This window comes from Solanum tuberosum, unplaced genomic scaffold (assembly GCF_000226075.1).
Source record: "Solanum tuberosum cultivar DM 1-3 516 R44 unplaced genomic scaffold, SolTub_3.0 scf00424, whole genome shotgun sequence".
NCBI classification, from domain to species: Eukaryota; Viridiplantae; Streptophyta; class Magnoliopsida; order Solanales; family Solanaceae; genus Solanum; species Solanum tuberosum.
Genome location: NW_006239350.1, coordinates 405227 through 425748, shown reverse-complemented (window position 1 = coordinate 425748; position 20522 = coordinate 405227). Strand labels below are relative to the sequence as shown.

The 20522-nt window shown below is 31.2% G+C and overlaps 2 protein-coding genes across 2 annotated transcripts; both read left to right on the top strand.

Moving 5' to 3' along the window:
* Positions 1-4668: 4668 nt before the first annotated feature.
* Positions 4669-6228, top strand: LOC107058046 (late blight resistance protein R1-A-like). The gene is made up of 2 exons (XM_015303338.1): positions 4669-5594; positions 5831-6228. The coding sequence occupies exons 1-2, from the start codon at positions 4790-4792 to the stop codon at positions 6226-6228; spliced, it is 1203 nt and encodes a 400-aa protein (XP_015158824.1). The 5' UTR covers positions 4669-4789.
* A 10004-nt stretch (positions 6229-16232) lies between these two features.
* On the top strand, positions 16233-18877 carry LOC102592983 (homeobox-leucine zipper protein ATHB-13-like). Its single transcript, XM_006363181.2, has 3 exons — positions 16233-16578; positions 16999-17384; positions 18207-18877. Exons 1-3 carry the CDS (start codon positions 16443-16445, stop codon positions 18624-18626), a joined length of 942 nt encoding a protein of 313 aa, XP_006363243.1. The 5' UTR covers positions 16233-16442; the 3' UTR covers positions 18627-18877.
* The last annotated feature ends 1645 nt before the right edge of the window (positions 18878-20522 follow it).

Sequence of the window (20522 nt, the reverse complement as noted above, 5' to 3'; positions counted from 1 at the left end):
ATATTCACATTAAACGATTAGTTTTATATAAGGCCTAATATCTGACATAAGCCGCACCAATTTTGCATCTTAGCAGATGATTTCATTCTGAACATTATTTGCATTGAGAAGAAAAAACTAAATCTATATTTCACTTGAGATTAATCTTGAAATTGCTTAATAAGAAAGGAGAAGAAGAAAAATAGGATATTAGGTTTAGGGAAAGAGATGATTCCATTTTTTTGAAACTATAAGAACTTATCTTAACTTGACTCTTGACTTCTCTTGACTTTGACCTTAACTGCTCTTGACTTGACTCTCAACTATCGTTGAATTGAATTATGGATTCAAGGATTTTGATTTGTGATTGGAAAGATCTCATGTTATTTAGGAATGATTTGAGATTGCTAAACATAAGAAAAAACTGAAAATCAAAAATACCAAGGTGGGTCCGCGACGCAGAGGCATAATTTAATTTTGGTTCCAAAAACGTCTTTTGAGGCAGAACACCTCGTGTCAGCTCCGCAATGCGAAGCTGAAATGTTCAAATCTGGGCACTAGGCGCGCGACGCGCGGCCACCCTCTAATTTCGTCCTACGAAATTTCTTTTTCGTTTCCCAACCCCAATTCACTCAAACTCGGTCCTTTTTCTCAAATTACTTTTAGATACAGATACCCAGCAAAAGTACCTAAGAACCTAACTCGAAACGACCCTATGATGCGACCTAACGAACTCATAAACTTCCCATCTCAGTTAAATTCAAAAACGATATATGAATTCAAGAATAGATATCAAGATCATCAATATTCAAATGCTTTTAGGACGAATCCAACTAAAATAATCATGCTCGGCACGTGGGAGAATGATCCCAACGTTATGAGAGTCTCACATACCTGGTAGAAGTAAACCCTTAGCGAAAACACCAACTTTCTTGATCGATATTGATGAATCTGCCCTTTTTCTCCTTCTTCTTTTCTCTTCTCCTTTCTCCTTAGCCCTAGTGTAAAATCCCAAATTCAAAAACTGACTAAAATCTGATTTGACCCATATTAAACTCCTAACAAACGGATTAAAATAATAGGGCAATGAAAAGACTAAAATACCCTTTAAAATTCCGGATTGGACATTTCCTTAATCCAACAGCCCAACTTCCAAAGGGCATAACTCACTCATACGAACTCGGAATCGCGCAAACTTGGCGGCGCTGGAAAGATCATTCCAAGGGATTTCCAACCATATCTGGAATCACACCTAACTCATCCTGAGCTAGGAATTATGGCCATTTGAAGTTGACCAAAAACTCACTATAACTTACTTAAAATTTTTCCAGATTTCCTCATTCTTTCCAAAAGTAACTATTTCCAGATTTTTAAACTTCCTTCTAGTTCTATCTAGTTGCGAGATGTTACAATTTGTTTGCAAAGAAGTCTCTATTGTCTATAGCATCAGCATTTGGGAAATCAATAGCTATAGATAAAGTTACTCAAATCAAGTCAAAACCTAGCACGGCTAGGGTCAAGCTTATACTTGATCTAATGGAAAAGCTCCCAAATCGTATAAGGTTGCAGTTTGTGGATGGAAAATCTGGTAAGTTGATTGAGGTTTTTCAAGAGATAGTATATGATAATCTACCTTTGTATTGCAATTATTGTAAGCACCAAGGTCATGATGAAGATAGTTGTCGTTTGAATTTCGAAAAGAAATCAAAATAACAAACAAATTGATGATACCATTGAAGGTGCTTTAAAAGGTACTACCGATAGTGAAAAGTATCAAGGCGATGCGAGAGAGATATTAAATGAAAAAGAAAGACTGTAGATGTCGATCAAAGTAAATCTACTTCTTTAGATCGACAATTGGTTGCTTCCACTTTCAAGCAAAATCGTGTAAACTCAATGGATGTTGATACAAGTAATATTGGTGTTCAAACAACTACTGAAAACAAAAGTGATTGCAATAACCAATAGGCTGCTACTAATGAGGTGCAATCAAAAGAAGTTGGGCTGAATTTGATGTCTAAAGCAACTAAAAATGTAGGGGGAACACCAATAGTTGGGGTTGAAGCGCCGCGAGTTGATTCAGGGCAAAAATTAATGGATTCAAGACAAAAAATAATGGATACATCTGATGTTGAAGATGCTGAAAATTCTGGGCAGCATGTTTTGCAAGTTGAAAACGAGAATCCAACTAAAAACTGGACACTGGTTGCACACAAAAGATCAACTAGTAGTCGGAGTCTTTCCCCTACTAGTCAAAATAATTCTTCATGTAGTGAAAAAGGTCCGACTGGGAATTTTATGATAGTGAGAAGAGGCAAGATACTAGTAATGCCTCAAGAGACCTATTATATTCGAATAGCTTTGATGCTTTATTGAAGACTACTGGAAAGCAAGTAAGGTTAACAGAGAATGACCACGATTTGATCCAAGAAAAACAAGTCTCACCACCTGCTTTAAATAGCAAATTAAGTCCAGAAGCTCTTGTATTTGTTCCTAAATGTGTGCTTGCAAGGAAGAATGAGTCAAGTGCCTTAATGTCAAATACAATTGATTTGGGTGAGGATTCTCTTGATGAAGATGGAGTGGATTTGGGTGAGGATTCTCTTAATGAAGATGAGAAAAACAATATGTTGGACATTTGCTTTGATAGAGTGGCTAGGGAATGGGATATATCACCTAGGCAACAAAGAAGTGGAAGCAACAAAAGCAAAAAGAAGACATATGGAAGGCAACATAGTTGGGACAGTAAAATGACTGAGGAGTTTGTTCCAAGGCACCTACCGATGCGACAGGCAAAGCAAAACCATTTGATAGTATCAATAGGTTCAACTAGATCCAATAAATCCATAAAGAAGGTATGAATCATCAAGTGTTGTTGGATAGGTTTGAAGAAGAAGACAAGAGAAAAACATTTCAAGTTACTTTTGATGGGCAATCAATCTTTTTTAATTCATGCTTTAGTAATAGAAAGTTTGAGGTTGGTAACTCAACTTTCTTCTTGATTGACATATTTTTACATTATTTAAGCATCCTCATTTGTAATATCATCATGGAGTGTATTACAAACTCTGTAATTAGGGGTGTTCACGGTTTGGATAAAAACCAAACCAAATCGATAAAATAAAACCGATTTTACTTGGGTTTGGTTTGGTTTGGTTTTAGATTTTTGAAAACCGATAGTATTTGGTTTAGTTATGGTTTTATTCGGAAAAAACCGAAGAAATAACCAAACCGAACCGATGAATTATATACATATATTTTATTTCGAAAAAAACCGAAGAAATAACCGAACCGAACCGATGAATTATATACATATATTTTATTAATATACATACTTAATATATTATTTTTATAAACAATTTTAAAGATCTTATACATATTTTCATTAAAATTTCTTTATAATTTACTTATTGAAAGCAAAAATGCCCAAGATGAAACATTTATCTTATTGATTTCATGTATATGAGTGTCTATGTCAATTCTTTGTGGGACTGAAAATGTTATTGTCTCTTCCTTCTAGGCCAATATAGTGAATTTTAAAGCTTTATTGATAGTAAATTTAGTGATTGAAAGTTTAGTAATTTAAGTCATTCTAACTATTTTTCGTTTTGAATGGATTGTTGTCACTTTTTTCACATTTTAATTGAATTGTTTCTTTTATTTTTGTGTATGGTTAATAACCGAATAACCGAACCAAACCAAACCGAAACCGATAATAATCAAACCGATAAATGTATATTATATTTGGTTTGGTTTGGTTTTGATAATTTTAAAACCGATTAAGTTGGTTTGGTTTTGGTTTTGACCAATAACCGATCCAAACCAACCCGTGAACACCCCTATCTGTAATTATCAGAAAATACTTAGTTCTCTCTAGCTCTTATTTTCTTCATGCTTGTTAGGTACTTCATTAGGATTAGTAAGGTAAGGTCTAGCCCTCCTTGCTTGTACTTGTCTCTATTGATATTTTTTATGTTTAATAAAAGACCGCTAGACACTATCTAGTGGTAAAACAAAAGAATATTCAACTTAAAGAAAAAAAAGAAAAGAGAATGACTTTTATGAGATATGGTGCCACATGGATGAAGAAGGCCGGACAAAGGTCTCAATCAGAATGACTTCAAAGGTGCTGAAAAAACTAAACCTGGCGTAAATAATCAGAGGCGTATTCAGAATTTCGATAAGATGGGTGCACGATTACCAAAAAATGCTTCTTAAATATAAATTTGATCAGTTTGACTTTTAGGTTCTTAATATGAACCATTAAATTTTAAAAATTATAGGTCTAAAATATATAATACTACTAGTTTTAAATTTTAATATACACATTTGATTTGATTAGATAAAAAAAAAATTATAGTGCTAATTTTTTTTAAGAATTTTCAATGCAACACACTTGAAAATTTTGAAAGATTTAAGAAAAAACAAAAGAAAAATTAGTTGAAACGCCAAAAGTATAATTGATAACCACTTGGAGAGGTGTTACTCAAAAACAAAAGATAGATATAAGATTTAAATTTCTATCATCACTCAGAGAGGTGCACCCTATCCTTTCATCATCATATTATTAAATGATACTTTGAACGTGGATTCACATATCTATATTTAAATATTTTTTTAACATATAACACTACTATATATGATCTAGAGAGGGGAGCATGGGTTCACGGCACCCCCTCTAGATACGCCCCTGCCGGCGTTCATTGCTAGGCGAATAAAAGATTCAAGGCCATTAAGACCAACTATCGGAATCACTGCCGAGATGATGACATTTGTACGTAGATTCTTTGCTTGAGAGTGTTCTTGTTCTATGGAACTGTATGAAGGAATAAAAGTTTTGTTGATGAAGAGATTCTTAATCCTCATTGATGATGTATGGGACACAAAAGCATGGGACTATTTACATATGTGCTTTCAGGGTATTAAAAATGGTAGTAGAATAATCCTAACTACCCGGCTCTCTGAGGTGGCGCAATATGCTAAATGTGAAAGTAATCCCCATGATCTTCCTTTACTGAGAGATGATGAGAGTTGGAAGTTATTACAGAAAAAGGTTTTCCATGGAGACAACTGCCCATCTGAACTTGGAGATGTGGGCTTTCGGATAGCAAAAAGTTGTGGCGGATTGCCTCTCTTCATTGTGCTAGTAGCCGGTGTTCTGAAAGAGAAAAATAACAAAGCAGATTTGTGGAAAGAAGTAGAAGAAAGTCTAGATGCACTGAACATCGATAGCTTGGAAGAGAGCATGTCGATAATTGGATTCAGTTACATGAATTTACCACATCATCTGAAGCCTTGCTTTTTGTATTTTGGAGGATTTTTGAGGGGCAAAAGCATTCACGTCTCGAAATTGACAAGGTTATGGTTGGCAGAAGGTTTCGTACTTGAAAATAAGGAAAAAGGACTAGAAGATGTTGCACAAGATTTCTTGAAAAACCTTATTAGTAGAAATCTAGTCATGGACATGGAGAAGAGGTTCAATGGCAAGTTGAAAATGTGTCGTGTTCATGATCTATTGCACAAATTCTGCTTGGAGAAGGCCAAACAGGAGAATTTTCTGCTCTGGATCTATAGGTACAAAAGAACTATATATACTACTCACTCTGTTTCAATTTGTTTGTTTGGTTTTGACTTGATATGAAGTTTCAGAAAAATAAAGAAGACTTTTGAATCTTGTGGTTTTAAACTAAAGATACGTAGAATGTACCAAAATGTCACTTAATCTTGTAGTTTTGAACATGTCATGTGGAAAGTTTAGAATTAAAAAGTTGCCAATGCCACCAGTGATGATCAGTATACTACAATGGCGTGTGATATCTCCTTCATCCTTGACAGCTTCAAACTTGTTAAGGTATTGGATTTGGAATCAATCAACATTGGTTATACTTGGAGGTTCTAAAGTTACTAAACCAAGCATTTGAAGGAGTTCAGTGGAATGTGAATGATACAGAGTTCCCTGAACTCAAATACTTAAAATTGGACAGCCTCAACTTTGCTCAATGGTCGATTTCTGAGGATTCGTTCCCTAGTCTTGAACGATTGGTTTTAACAAACTGTAAGAGGCTTGAGAAAATCCCTTCTCATTTTGAGGACGTTGTTTCTCTAAAAAGCATTGAAGTAAATTGGTGCAGCTGGTCTGTTGCTAATTCAGCAGAGGAAATTCAAACAACGCAACGTGAAGATATGGCAAATGATGAGTTCACAGTTACTATACAACCTCCTGATTGGGATAGAATATCATCTCCTTGACTCTTATCTGGTATATATGTTAATCCTTGCCATGTTCATCTGTCATCTGTCAAATGATCATTCAACTAATAGTTATTACTTCAGAAAGTCGTCTTTCTCATTCAACAAAGAAAGTGACTTTCTGAGATAATAACTATTAGTTGAATGACCAAGAAATAAACGCGAGTTTAGTACATTTCCACTCTCATTCATTTTTGTTTTGCAGCGGATGTTATACTTGTGTTGGCTGCCTTCTCTTCCCCTGAATGGAATCCTGAGCTCCTTGTACGGCCTGGACAATCCTCGTCTCTATGAGCTAGCTTTTGGGGTGTGAGTTAGACCCAAGGCCTAATTTGACACATCCTGTTGGTCAATTTCGTTGCCATATTTTAGCTAACTGGATAAAAGTAACTCGTAATTTTTATAACAAAAGATCAATGTATAATGAAGTTTGTTGGCTTAACATTTAACACTTTGAATGTTAATTTGAATTGTTTCATTAATTCTCACATAAACATTTGCTTCCTGAACTTATATGTCACTATATCAACAGTGACGGATCTAGAGTACGAGATTCACGGGAATCTAGTAGCTTTTGCTTAGATCGTGTATTAACTTCAGATATTAGATCCACCTTTATATATCATAGAAAGTATATATTGAGTATACAATATAGCTTGCCGAAAGTATACAATATAGCTTACCTATACATGAGTTATACACTGACTATATATTATGATACACTCAAAAAATTGAATCTAACTTAACTATACACTGACTATCAATCTTAAGCATTTTTAATGGTATTCATTAACAAAATAATAAACGGTATTATTAGTATCTTAAAGCGAATTATAAGCAAGTGAGGTTGTTCTAATGAAAAATATTTAAAGTTCAACGTTCAGTTTTTGTACTTTTTTATGTTTCTATTTGATTTTCAATTAAAAAAAATTATTGAAATAAATGACAAGTGAAATTGTTCTTTAATTTCCATCAGAAGTACTTCAAGAGATTTTTTTTTCCAAAATAAAAACAGTAGAAAGAATAATGGTTTATTAAACTTGTTTAAGTTCGCAACATACATTACTAAAAAAGAATCACTATCTTTCCATTAAAATTTATCACTAAAAAATATTCATTGGCTATTTAAAAAAAATATTTTGATAGAATCAGTGAGAAAAAGAACAGTAGTATTTTCACACGAAAAAATTTAGGAAATTTCTCAATATTTTAATAAGAATATGTTTTCCATCATGCATTTTTATGAGTGTACTAGTTCGATGGAAAATGAGTGAAATAAGTATGTTTTATAACACAAATTTCCATTGATTCACCCTTATTTTGTTTCTAGTTGTGATATAACTTCAAATATGATGGTCTGAAGTTATTTATCTTATATTCAAGGTATAATACATAAATATATGCCTTTTAAGTTGGTCTCAGTTGATATTTATGTTCTTCAATTTTGGATATGCATAAATACACACTTAAAATTGTGTAAAGTAGAACAATTAGACACACGTATCTTATGTAACGTCATATGCATATTATATCACGTAGAACACGTGTATCTATATTATGCACACCTAAAATATTGAAAAACATAATTATCAGTTGAGGCCAAATTAAATAACACGTTTATATATTATATACTTATATTCCATACAAATATATGCACCTCTTTCCTTCCTTCAAATTCCACTCAATACACCTTTTCTCTTCACGGTCAAGAGTTACTATAAAATAATTTAAGTTGTTACACATTTAAAAAAAAATGAAAATATACTCTACTATATATAATATTTACAATTGTATAAAGAAGGACATAATTCAACAACATTAAAGAAAAATGATTGTTTTCGAACGGCAGGTTAGTGTTACTGATTATATAGAACATCATGCACCCACAATTCAATAATCGATAAGTCCATATAGACTTTAAGATTTTGCACACAAAAAATATGTGACGCTCATAACAGACAACAAATCTCTGAAGGAGTGTCTCACATCACAATGAAAGAAAAAAAAGTTAATGACCTTATATATAAGAATGAGTTCATAATCAATTCTTCGAACGGGTTTAATTAAATTACCTCGAGGAATAAATTTATATCGATGATCTAGATCCAAAACAGACAATATCTTAACAGTTAAACCATACCGTTACATAATAGTTCTAAAAGATTGGAAATTATGTGAGTGGTTGAATTGGCAACTTCATGATGATAGTGTTGTTGAACTTTTACCATGCAATTTCTTGGGGGGGTACTGTCTTTCAATTAAGCAACATAATTACTATGAATATATCTTTCCCTTTTTTCTTTTTTTTGTGTGTGTAGTCCCTATATATATAGACTATATAGTTTTCATGACCTTACTAGTTATAAGTTATATACAACTGACAATTTTCAGAAATAGCTAACTTTAGGCCGCTCCTTAGCTACAGTTTCAATATTTACAATTCGTAGCTATGTATTAAAATTAAATTAATTAAGATAATGAAAACTGCATCTACCAAAATGGAAAAATAATAATAATAAGGAAGTTAGAAGATGCATTTACATATTTAATCCCAATAGGCAAATTCAAGTGGCCCAACTCGATCAAAACGTTACAGTATATTAAAAAAATAAATCGAATCCACCATTACACATTTTTAATAATAATAAAAAAAGAATAGAACAAGTACCACTACATATTTATAGTGAAGTAATAAGTACTTTTTCAATTTTAAATAAATTTTTTGTACTCGAATTTTTAGAGTAAGATTACGTTTTGTAGGAAGCGGTTTACGTCCTATAATGGAATTTCTTAGTGGCCGAAACGAATTTAGATTAGTCGCTCATTTATTTATAGAGGCGGAGCCGCAGGGGCGGAGCTACCCTTGCCCGAGGGGTGTCAAGCGACACCCCTTCATCGGAAAATTACGTTGTATAGGTAAGTCAAATTCTGATTTTATACCTATATATATTAGAATTGACACTCCTGAACCAAGTTGAAGTGTTGGTTCAGCGGTTCAGGGGCTACAAAGTTCCGCCTTGTCATTGACCTAGGCGTTGGGAGTTCGAACCTTGCTGAAGTCTATTTTTTTTTAAAGGCTTTTCAGCGTTTCTTTTTAACTTTTTAGACAACTGTAACTTTTTTGTCTTTAGTTTTTAGACAGCTAAACGTTTTTTCCTCCAATTTTTAAACCATTGACTTAAATTAAGTTTACTTTAATATTTTGTTTTTTTAAAAGAATAAAATACACTTTTAGAAAAAGATGTATTTATTAATATTTCTAATGCTACTATTGTAAAACATTTTCAAGTAGATGAAATTGCGTCGAGTACGGTTGTAATTATGTTTTGCTTTTATTAGTAAAAACTTTTTTGTGTGCATACTACTTTATATTTTGACACCCCTCAATCTAAATCCTGGCTCCGCCACTGGGCGGAGGTAGAGTTTTAATTACAAATTAGGCAAAATTTAGTAACTTTAATTTTGTTTTCAATTTTTCCATGAGTTCTCACCTTTTAGCTCCTTAATAACTCAAAGTCACAATCTTAAAATTGAAGGTTGAGAGCAGTGACGAAGGCAGAAATTTCACTAAAATATATATCTCTAAATAGTCTTTAACCTATATATATATATAATTATTTTCATCCCACGGTATAATTTTTCGAAAAAAATATTCATGCTAACCACCCTTAATTCGGTTTATATAGATGCTTTCCACTTAAGCAACCGATAACTCCTTGGTCACTAGTTTTGATTGAACTTTTATATTCGTGTTAAGAAATTTGATTAATATATAAATAATTTATCAAAAAAATTATAATTAGATATCGAATATCGAATAAAAAATCAAAATCGACAAAAAGCAATTAGTTGACAAATCGCTTTCAAAGAAGAGTGTGAAGCATAGAAGAGAAAGCACATGGGATCAGTTTTTTAAGCTGAACACATCAGAACTCTTATATATGAGGGGCATGTGGAGGCAAAAAATTCATTTACTTTTTTTTTAAAATAAAATAAAATAATTTAATTTAATTTAGTGAATATTTAATTATATCATATATAAATTATTAAAAAAAATTTTAAATTTTTTTAAAAATTTCAAGTATATGAGGATAGCAAAAACTAAGAACATGGATCCACCCTATTTCCAATGGGATTATTGAAACTTCCAACTAATAAAGTCATGTGATGCTGTGATGTTTCCTTCTCTTGTCTTTGCCTTATATATATATAATAAAATAAAAATATATATAATATTCTTTATTTTATTTATTTTGAAATAATTAATAAAATTTGTACATGAAAAGGGGTCCCAATACCGTCAAAATATTTCTCAATCTCCATCATTTATTTCAGATATAGTTGTACAATATATATATCGGGATGGTGAAAGTAAATTTAGTGATGGATGCTCTATTTTGATATCATGTCAGATAAGAGTAAGATCAACATACACTCTATTATTCATAGAGTTTATTTAACTTCTCTTTTAAAGTACATATGATATCGCATATTTTCACTAATTGTTTTAAGAATTGAAAATTATCTAGACACATTTGAATTTGAAATAAAGTTAAGGACTAATAGTTCTTGATACTCCAAGTCCCACAATATTCATGAATAAACTAGGCAGCCAATGATACCCTCATCATAAACATACGTTTGAATGCATTAATATATATATATATAAATAAAACTTTTTAGAAGAAAAAAAATACCACAAAAGCAAAAGGAATCCCATGCATGTAGCTCCCCACGACACTTCCATATTTATCAAAAAAAAAGAAGGGTACGAAAAAAATATAAAAGAATGAGTCACATCTATGGTCCATTAATTTCTATTTTTTTGAAAAAATAAAATGGAGTTATCTTGTTTGTAAATGGTAAAAAAAAATTTAAAAAAATTGGCTCTTCCGAGAAAAATTCTAAAGGCACGCAATTCTTGATCTTTTTAGAATTCTGAAGGACATCGATCTTTCGCCTTGCGCAAGGATATCTCTCTTTTCTTAGACTCCATAAGGAGAGAATAGTCCACTTGGGTGGAAGGGGAGGCCTGGTTTTATTTTACCTGGGCCAAAGACTGTCCCCTCTGCTCTTCCGGGAAAAGTCGCTTCCTTTTTTCGGGGACTTTTCCGCAACTCCTTATCACTATTTCGCTTTCTATAAAGCATAGTGTCAGTCTCCCTTACTTTATAGGGTATGAGAGAAAAGTACCACAAGAATAATAATTATAAATATATACTACTATACTATTTATTGATAATAGTCTTATTCAGAAGCAAAGTTAGATTTTGAAACTTATTATAAGGTTCGAGATATTTTTCCTTTTAAATTACAAAATGAGTTTGATCGAATTCGTATCTCGAAGGCTTAGAGATATAAGTTGAATTCAATCAATTTGATAGAGTGATAGAAATGGATGAATCGTTAAATCAACAACTAATTTGTGGCAGCATGTGTTTGTGGCCAATTTTGGCACAGAAGGAAGGGACACTCTTTGCTGTATTCGAATATTATTCAATTTTCTATGGGTCCTAATGTTCCATGTCTAGTTATATATCTTATAAGTTATTAATTAGAGTACTATCTAATTAAATACTTTACAATTAATGAAAAATTAATAATGTTTAAAAAAAAAAATAGAGATTGAGTTGAATGTTAGTGACTACAAAAGTACAAATTATAAATTTATACCTATCTCATTGAATCAATCATTTTTTTTTATTTGGTAATACATCACTTAATTTTAACTTCATGTTGCGATATGTGTATATAGGTTTCAAATTCGACCTTCTCTTTCCATTCACCTATTCATAAGCAGTAGCAGGATCAGAATTTTCGTTAAGTGGTTCGAATATAAAAAAGTACACACGCAAAGAAGTGAGAGAATTCAATATTGATTGTATATATGCATAAAAAATAATTTTAATCTTGAATATACAATGTTATTTTCGCCGAAGAGGTTTCGGATGAACCCCTTGCACATACTTGGTTCCGTCCCTATTCGTGAGTCCACTACCTTTTCCTAAGAAGTGTACGACCATTTCATCTAAAAGCTTAAGTAAGAAAGGAAATAATACAATTTATTTACTAATTATGCCTCAAACATGCCTCCTCTGATCACATACAAATTTGATATTTTTTTGTCATTCAAGCATGTTGAATTTATTTTTTTATAATGAGCGAGGGTGAAATTCAAATATCATGACCTGCTCTGATATCATATTGAAGTATGAGACGACTATTCTCATCTAAAATTTGTTAGAAAGAACAAATTTTTATTTACTTTATCATTCCCCCAACAAAAACATATTCCAAATTAAACAATCGCAATTCTAAGAAAATGGTAATTTAAGGTAGAGAAAGAATAGAAATGTGAAAAGTACTGAATTTTTTTACAAACAATACAAATGGATTTTATATTCAAACAAGAAAAATAGGTTGTGATGTGAAAGCAATATATTAGGCAAACAAAAAAAATTTAAAAAAAAATTGTGGTGGTGTTGATAGAGACTTACAACCTCCTCTCTAATTTTTCATCAATGACAAATGTACACATCAATTAACCACTTTAAGTATTGTAAGGTCTCAATAATTTACTTGTGCTTACACTATTTTGTAACCCTAGCTTGTTCTTGAATCTTACAAGAAGAATCTTTTGTCCTAATCTTTCTATATTTGGTTATGACAATTTTTCCATGTAATATCATACCACATGACCTATGTAATCAAAATTTCTAATCTATCATGAATGTTCTATATATGTTCAATCAACAATGTACATGTTGAAAATTCCAATACTAATGAGTATTGGATATGGGGTCAATTTTGTACCAACTAATATTATTTTATGTGAATCTTTAGGGTTCTTGAGTTTATTAGGTATTGGTTCAAAATTCAAATAATAGATAAGTTTAGTTCACATGTCACTATTATACTTATAATAACTTATGTGTATATATATCTATGAAAATGTGCAAAATCTCACCAAGAATTGCATTTAGAATTCATGGAGTATTGTTCAAAAATTCAAAAAAAAAAATTGTTTAAAAATGTTGTTTTTTTCAGTCAATTTTTTTTGCAAAAATGGAAAAACTATATTGAAGAAGTTATTCTTTCTTGGCATTTGGTTGAAAAGAAATTTCGCAGAAAAAGTTTGACTGGATTTTTAACCAAACATTAGGATCGTTTATTTATGTATTTTTTTTTAGTGGACTATTGGTGGACAAAATAGAAAGGGAACAAAATCACCAATAGTGGAATGAATGAGATTTCTTCATTCGAAAAATTCATCCTTTGAGACTTGAAAATAGACAAATTCCTGATTGAAAGCATCCCCCCCCCCCCCCTCTAATGGACACTATGCGTAGCGTAGATTCGAATTAGTTATGATTATGTCCAGGGGCGTAGCTACATACTCTTTAGGGTGTCCAATTATATCGTATATACAAGTAAAAATAATATACAAAATGGTTAAATAACATATTCTGGACACCCTTAACACAACAAGATGTTGTAGCCTAGTGGTTTAAGGTGCCTTGAAAGAGCCAAGTCTTTAAGCGTTTGTGAGTTCAAATCTCGCTAATAGCAGCTTTAAGCCTCTCTTTTTTCAAATGTTTTCCCTTTTTTAAAATTTCTAGTGCACCTTTCCTCTTTTTTAAAATTTTTTTTCATGTATATTACATACTTTTTTTTCAAATTTTTTCATGTATATTACATACTTTTTTTCAATTTTTTCATGTATGTTACGTAGTTTAATTTTTAAAATTTTCTAGTGCACTCATTCATCCAAAAGAAAAAATGTATTTGTGTACAATTCCAAGACACCCTTCGTGAAATTTCTAGCTACGCCACTGATTATGTCTATAATTATCGAATATCAAATAGTTATTAAAAAAATTCAATTTTACTTTTTACTTTATGAAAAAATCTAACTTTGCCCTCCTTTAGAAGTTTGGCGGATCCATATATATATAATTATTTTTTTTTATTTTTTTTGTCGTTATAATTTTAACCCGAAATTGTCCTTGATCAACTCTGAAGAGAGGAAGGAGAGAGGAAAGCGGGGAATAACGACATGCTTCAAGATAAAGTCATTTCAAATTTTGGAGGATAGAGATCGATGGACACTTGGATTGGAGGGGCACAAATACAAAAAAAATAAAAATGAACAAACTATGCATGGTAGGGTTTATATATATATTTGAAATAAATAAATTAAAAAAGAGGGTGGGGTTATTGTTTGTTTTGTGCACCTTTTCCAAGAGTTCTCTTCTACTATAGTAGTAGTAATATATTTTCGATATTTTATTTTGTTTATCTGATTTTAACTCTACATAAAATATAAGAAATAAGTAAAAAAATTTACTTTTGTGGTTCTAAACTTAAAATTGATAGAATCTACCAAAATACGGCCTTTTATCTTCTGAACTATAACGTGTTATGTGGAAAATTAGAATAATGAATTGCCAAAAAAAGAAAGAAGACATTTTTTTATAACAAATTAAAAAGAAAAGTACGACAAAAATGAGGAAAAGGAAGTAATATGTATATATATTTTTTAACCCCACTCGAGGGTTTTCACTATTGAGTTCTCTTGATGATTTGAACTCACAATCTTATAATTGGAAGTGAGGGATATTGCTTACTATTCGAGCAACTTCCTCTTATCGAGGAATAGTATATATCTTCCTTCTCCTATATAACTTTTATTTTTTCTTCATATGTCACTCAAATTCCAAATAAAATGATATAGAGGCCTAATTTATACATAGGCTATATAGGTTTGATGGTGAGTGAGAGAAAAGGATAATGGATGGGAAAGGCCATAGTCCTAATGCACGATAGGTGTTGGTAGGTTAGGTGGCAAACCCTGCCCCCTCTCTAGGACCCATCCTAGATTCCTCCCCCTTCTCTCTCTTTAACCCCTCCCCCTTCACCCCCACCCCACCTAAAAATTAAATTTTTTAAAAAAAGAATTTAAGTCGTATACATTGATAAAGTCATGTACATATTTCAATTTAACCAATCATAACAGGTTATTATCGTGCTATTTTTTTAGTCGCCGTATTATATTATTTGAAGAGTTATTTATCTATTGTTAATATAGAGTTGGAGTCTGAAATATAGATAGCGATATTTTTTGCTATTGGGTTCCAATAATTTAATATTTATATAATAAATAAGTTTTTCAACATATATATATATATAGAGAGATATAAAATTTAAGTTGAAGTTTCTATATAATGGTTACCTAATTGTTTAACTTAGATAGTGTAAAAGATATTAGATATATATCTATGCAAGGAGAAGACAATTTATTAAACTCATGACCAAAATATGTATCAAAACTCTTTTCTTTTTTTTTTACCTTATATTAGCAACATACACTAAAAGATTATAATGGAGAATTAATATTAGTATTATTTTTCTCTAAACTACCCACTATGCCCCTAAAATCAATAAAATATGAACCCCATTTTCTGTCCTATAGCAAAAGAATCAGTTGCCCTCCTGATTTAAATTCATCAAGGACAACTGTCATTACAGAAAGATACACACTGCCCACTTTTGTCACTTAACAAGCCAAAATATTAATTAATTAAAATAAATAACTAAAAGGGATTAATGAGAAAAGATAACTTGGTAGTGCTTGAAAGTTAACTTAAGTAAGTACTTGAAACAAAATAAAATCAATAATAATGGTGGCAGGGAGTTAAGTACTATTAGTATTCAGGTTCGAATTCTGAATATGAAATTTTTCAATACAAATGTAAATTTAGTCGGACTCAATGCAGATACTGAATATCATGGTGAAAAAAAGTACTACTATTAAGAAACATCCAACACCCTATCTCTACCATACATATACATAACAATAAACCAAAAAAAAAAGAAAAAAGATAAAATAGGAAAGAAAAGGTTCTCTTGAAGTTGATAAGGTATATAAGCCATCCTTTCATCACAAGAATATAATAGAGTGCATCTCCTTCTAAATTAACACTACCTTATTTATATTTTCAAATCTCTCTCTCTCTCTCTCTCTCTCTCTTTTATTTATTTTATACTAAAAAGAGATAAATATACTCTTAGTAGTATTTCATACTTATATAAACATTTTTTCCCTCACTTCTTGAAGAGAATTATTTGATCTCAATTATTTTACTCCTCTCTCAAGCATTATGAATATTCATAGTCATAGATACTTGGAGTGGTGGGAAAAAGTGTTATAGGTTATGACTTGCACTAATTATGAAATGGCTTTCTTTCCAACAAATTTCATGCTACAAACTCCTCATCATGAAGATGAACATCAACCTTCAACTTCTCTCAATCCCATTCTTCCCTCATGCTCACCTCAAGACTTCCATGGTTTAGTTTCTTCTCTTTTCTCTATTTTTAATAATTTTCTTTAATTAATTTATTAATTGTTTTAATAAACTTTTTCTTCTAGTTAGGTGTTTGAACATATATACTTATTATTTGCAAATGTTGAAATATTATTCACAAATCAATGTTTGTTTCACAATTTTGTTTACTTCAACTTGAAATAGAGAATATGAAGTTAAAAAACTATTTTGACTTATAACAACAATAACATAACAAGTGAGATCTGTGGAAGGTAGAGTATACACAGACCTTATCCCTGCCTCACAAAACTCTATAATTCTTTATTTTTCCCGAGTGAAATTCATGTTCAAACACAATTTCAATTTCAGATACTCATTATTTTTTCAACTTCAACAAGATATTTTTGTCTTACAATTTTTTTGTTTAATGTGTGTGTGGTAGGTATTGCTTCATTTTTGGGAAAAAGATCTATGTCATTTTCTGGGATGGATGGAAATAATGCTTGTGAGGAAAATCATGGAGAAGATGATTTATCTGATGATGGATCACAAGCTGGTGAGAAGAAAAGAAGACTCAATATGGAACAAGTAAAAACTCTTGAGAAGAATTTTGAGTTAGGAAACAAACTTGAACCTGAAAGGAAAATGCAATTAGCAAGAGCTTTAGGGTTGCAACCAAGACAAATTGCAATTTGGTTTCAAAATAGAAGAGCAAGATGGAAGACTAAGCAATTGGAGAAAGATTATGAAGTTCTTAAGAGACAATTTGATGCTATCAAAGCTGAAAATGATGCTCTACAGACTCAAAACCAAAAGCTTCATGCAGAGGTATGTAACAAAAAAAGTTTTTTTTTTTACGCTATCAGATCATATAAAGAATATCGAACATGAAACAGGTAAAGATGATCTAATAATGATGTATATAGATTACTTAATTGAAGTTTCCTTTTTCTTGTTATGTAGGAATTAAATAACATAATGTTGCACTATATGTATGTGAAAACCTTGTTTTCTTGGAGGTGTAGGGAGAAATATTTGAAACTTGAACATATAATAATATGTTGTTTTTTATTTTATTGGTTGTCAAAATTTAACAAGAATATACTATTTTGGTGAAATATTGAACCTTTTCATGATATATACTCTATGGTGCATGATGTTCAGTAAAAAAATAATTCTTCACATGTTTTTCTTTAGATTGATTTGACTTCTTCTCATCATGATGAATTTTAAGTGTACCAAAGAAAGCTCTGAAAAAGAAGAGACATATCTTGATCATTAATTTCTAGCTAGTAGGACTATATAGTAGTACCTCCAATCACATACATCATCATTATCAACCCTTTTTTCTTTTTGTTATATTAATCTATTATACTAGTACTATTATAGTAATTATTTTGCTCAATGTACTAGTTCAAATTATATACCACATAGTTTAACCTTTTTGTTATATAAGGAAGATACCATCTTTATCTCATTATATTTACACTTGAAAAAAATAAATAGGGACTAGCGATGAATAACTTATGTCACTGATCCTATTTAACGATAGATTATTAAAATACCATGTTATAAATAATTACTTTGACAACTTATATTGTCGGTGCTTAGAACTTAAACGATTTTATTTTTTTCTTCAAATGTGGACAGATAATGTCACTAAAGAATAGAGAGCAACCAACAGAATCAATCAATTTGAACAAGGAAACAGAAGGATCATGCAGCAATAGAAGTGAAAACAGCTCAGAAATAAAGCTAGACATATCAAGAACACCAGCCATTGACAGCCCATTATCCAATCATCATCCAAATATTTCTAGTAGACCTTTTTTTCCACCTTCAATGATAAGGTCTAATAATAATAATAATAATAATGGGGTTGTGGTACCTCATCAACTCTTTCACATCAATTCATCATCATCAAGACAAGATCTCAAATTAATGGACCAAAATACTACTACTACTAATAATAATAGTAGTGTCAAAGAAGAAAGCCTATCCAACATGTTTTGTGGAATTGATGATCAAACAAGTTTTTGGCCATGGCTAGAGCAACAACATTTTAATTGAAACTTTTTTGGAGACCAAAAAGTTTACTTTTTAAAAAAAGTTGTTGAGTTGAAGGAGCATTTTAAATTATATCATATGATCAATCATATTTCTTTTGAGTTCATGAGAGAGGGAAAAAAAAGTTACTCCTACTTACTCCTATTTGTTTTGTGGTGTATTAGGCATTTGTATAAAGTAACCAAGTACATTTCAATTACTTAAGGATCTTTATGGAGAAAAATATTAATAAAGACATGTCTTTTTTCCCCTTATTTACATTATTACTTACACTTTATCTATTGTCTATGATTATATCAATAGAAAAATTGAACATTCTTGTTTTTGTATTTTTATCTGGTATTCAATATTCATTTCAGACCTGATTAATTTAGATTCATACATAAGAAATTCACTTTTGAATGATGAAATATTCCTTATGAAGGCGTGCACAATTTCATTTTCATAACTCAAATCAGAGACTTATGATTAAGAATGTAATGATATTTATTACCTCGCCACGACTTTGAATAGTTTTATCGATTAAGAATGTGATGATACTTATAACTTCACTGCGACTTTGAGTAATCTTGTCAATTACTCCTACCATTGGTTTTCACCTATTTTGTTTGTTGATTTTGAGTGATGTTTACATTCTTGTACTATTGCACATAAATGTCCAAAGTATTTTTTAACTTTTTATGATTGTTTCTCATATTTTGTGCCTAAAATTAACCAATGGGGAAAAAAGGGGTGGTGTGAAAATAGGAAAGAGGAGAATCAAAGCACACATTCCAAGGAGGAGGAAGGAGACAAACAGATGAAAGAGTAGAAGAAAACAAGGAGAGTTGGAAATGGTCATTCTCGTGAAGGGGACTTTAGCAAACTTGTGCTGACAAGTGATAATGAAAGAAGGGTATGGTACCAAATATCAATCACAAAAACAAACTATACAATAAATTAATTAATGAAATATTTGTATAGTGAAAAAATATGAAAATATTGAGGGGTTGTTAATTTGGTGCTTGGACAAAATATAAGTATATAGGTACTCTAAGTTAGGCTTAGAGTGTTTCACTTACCCTAACAAGATTGATGAATAATCAATTACTCGATAATGAATTTTCTTATGTTTGATTGATTTAAATGTTGTGATTTTTTTTTTCAATAATGTTATTATTATCCAATTTAGGAAAATGAATTTTCTACTAAAATGTACATAAGAAAAACATTTTTCAAAATTCTCTTCCCACTTCACCATTCACCTCCCACCCACCCCAATTCACCAAAATGCCCCTAATCCCTAGTGCCTCAACCTACCACCTCACACCCTACCCCACCCCGGGTTGCCCAATTCGAGAACCGCCCTGACCCAAATCAATCCTAACCTGGGATCTAATGTCCGACATTAATGGCAGAACTAGAATTTTTAACAAGGGAGTTCAAAATCTAAAGAGGTAAACCCATGAACTGACCGAAGGGGTTTCGACATCTACTATATATACATAAAAAAAAATTAACCATATATAAATAATACTCCCTCCGTCTCATTTATGTGAATGATTTGACTCGGCACGGAGTTTAGGAAAGAAAGGAAGACTTTTAAAACTTGTGGTCTAAAATGAATGATAAAAGTTTGTGTGATTATAAATCATTTTTATCAAGGGTAAAATGGACAGTTTAAAGTTAAATTGTTACTTAATATAGAAATGTGTCATTCTTTTTTAGACTGTCTAAAAAGGAAAGTAAGTCGTATAAATGGGACAGAGAAGTAGTATTTTCTGCTGAAGGGGGTTTAGATGAACCCCTTGAATGTATGTTGGCTCCACCCCTGATCGACACAAAATCCTCTCGGATGACCTGCGACCAGACCCCAACCCAAATCTGACCCTGAATCGTGACCCAATGCCCAATCCAACA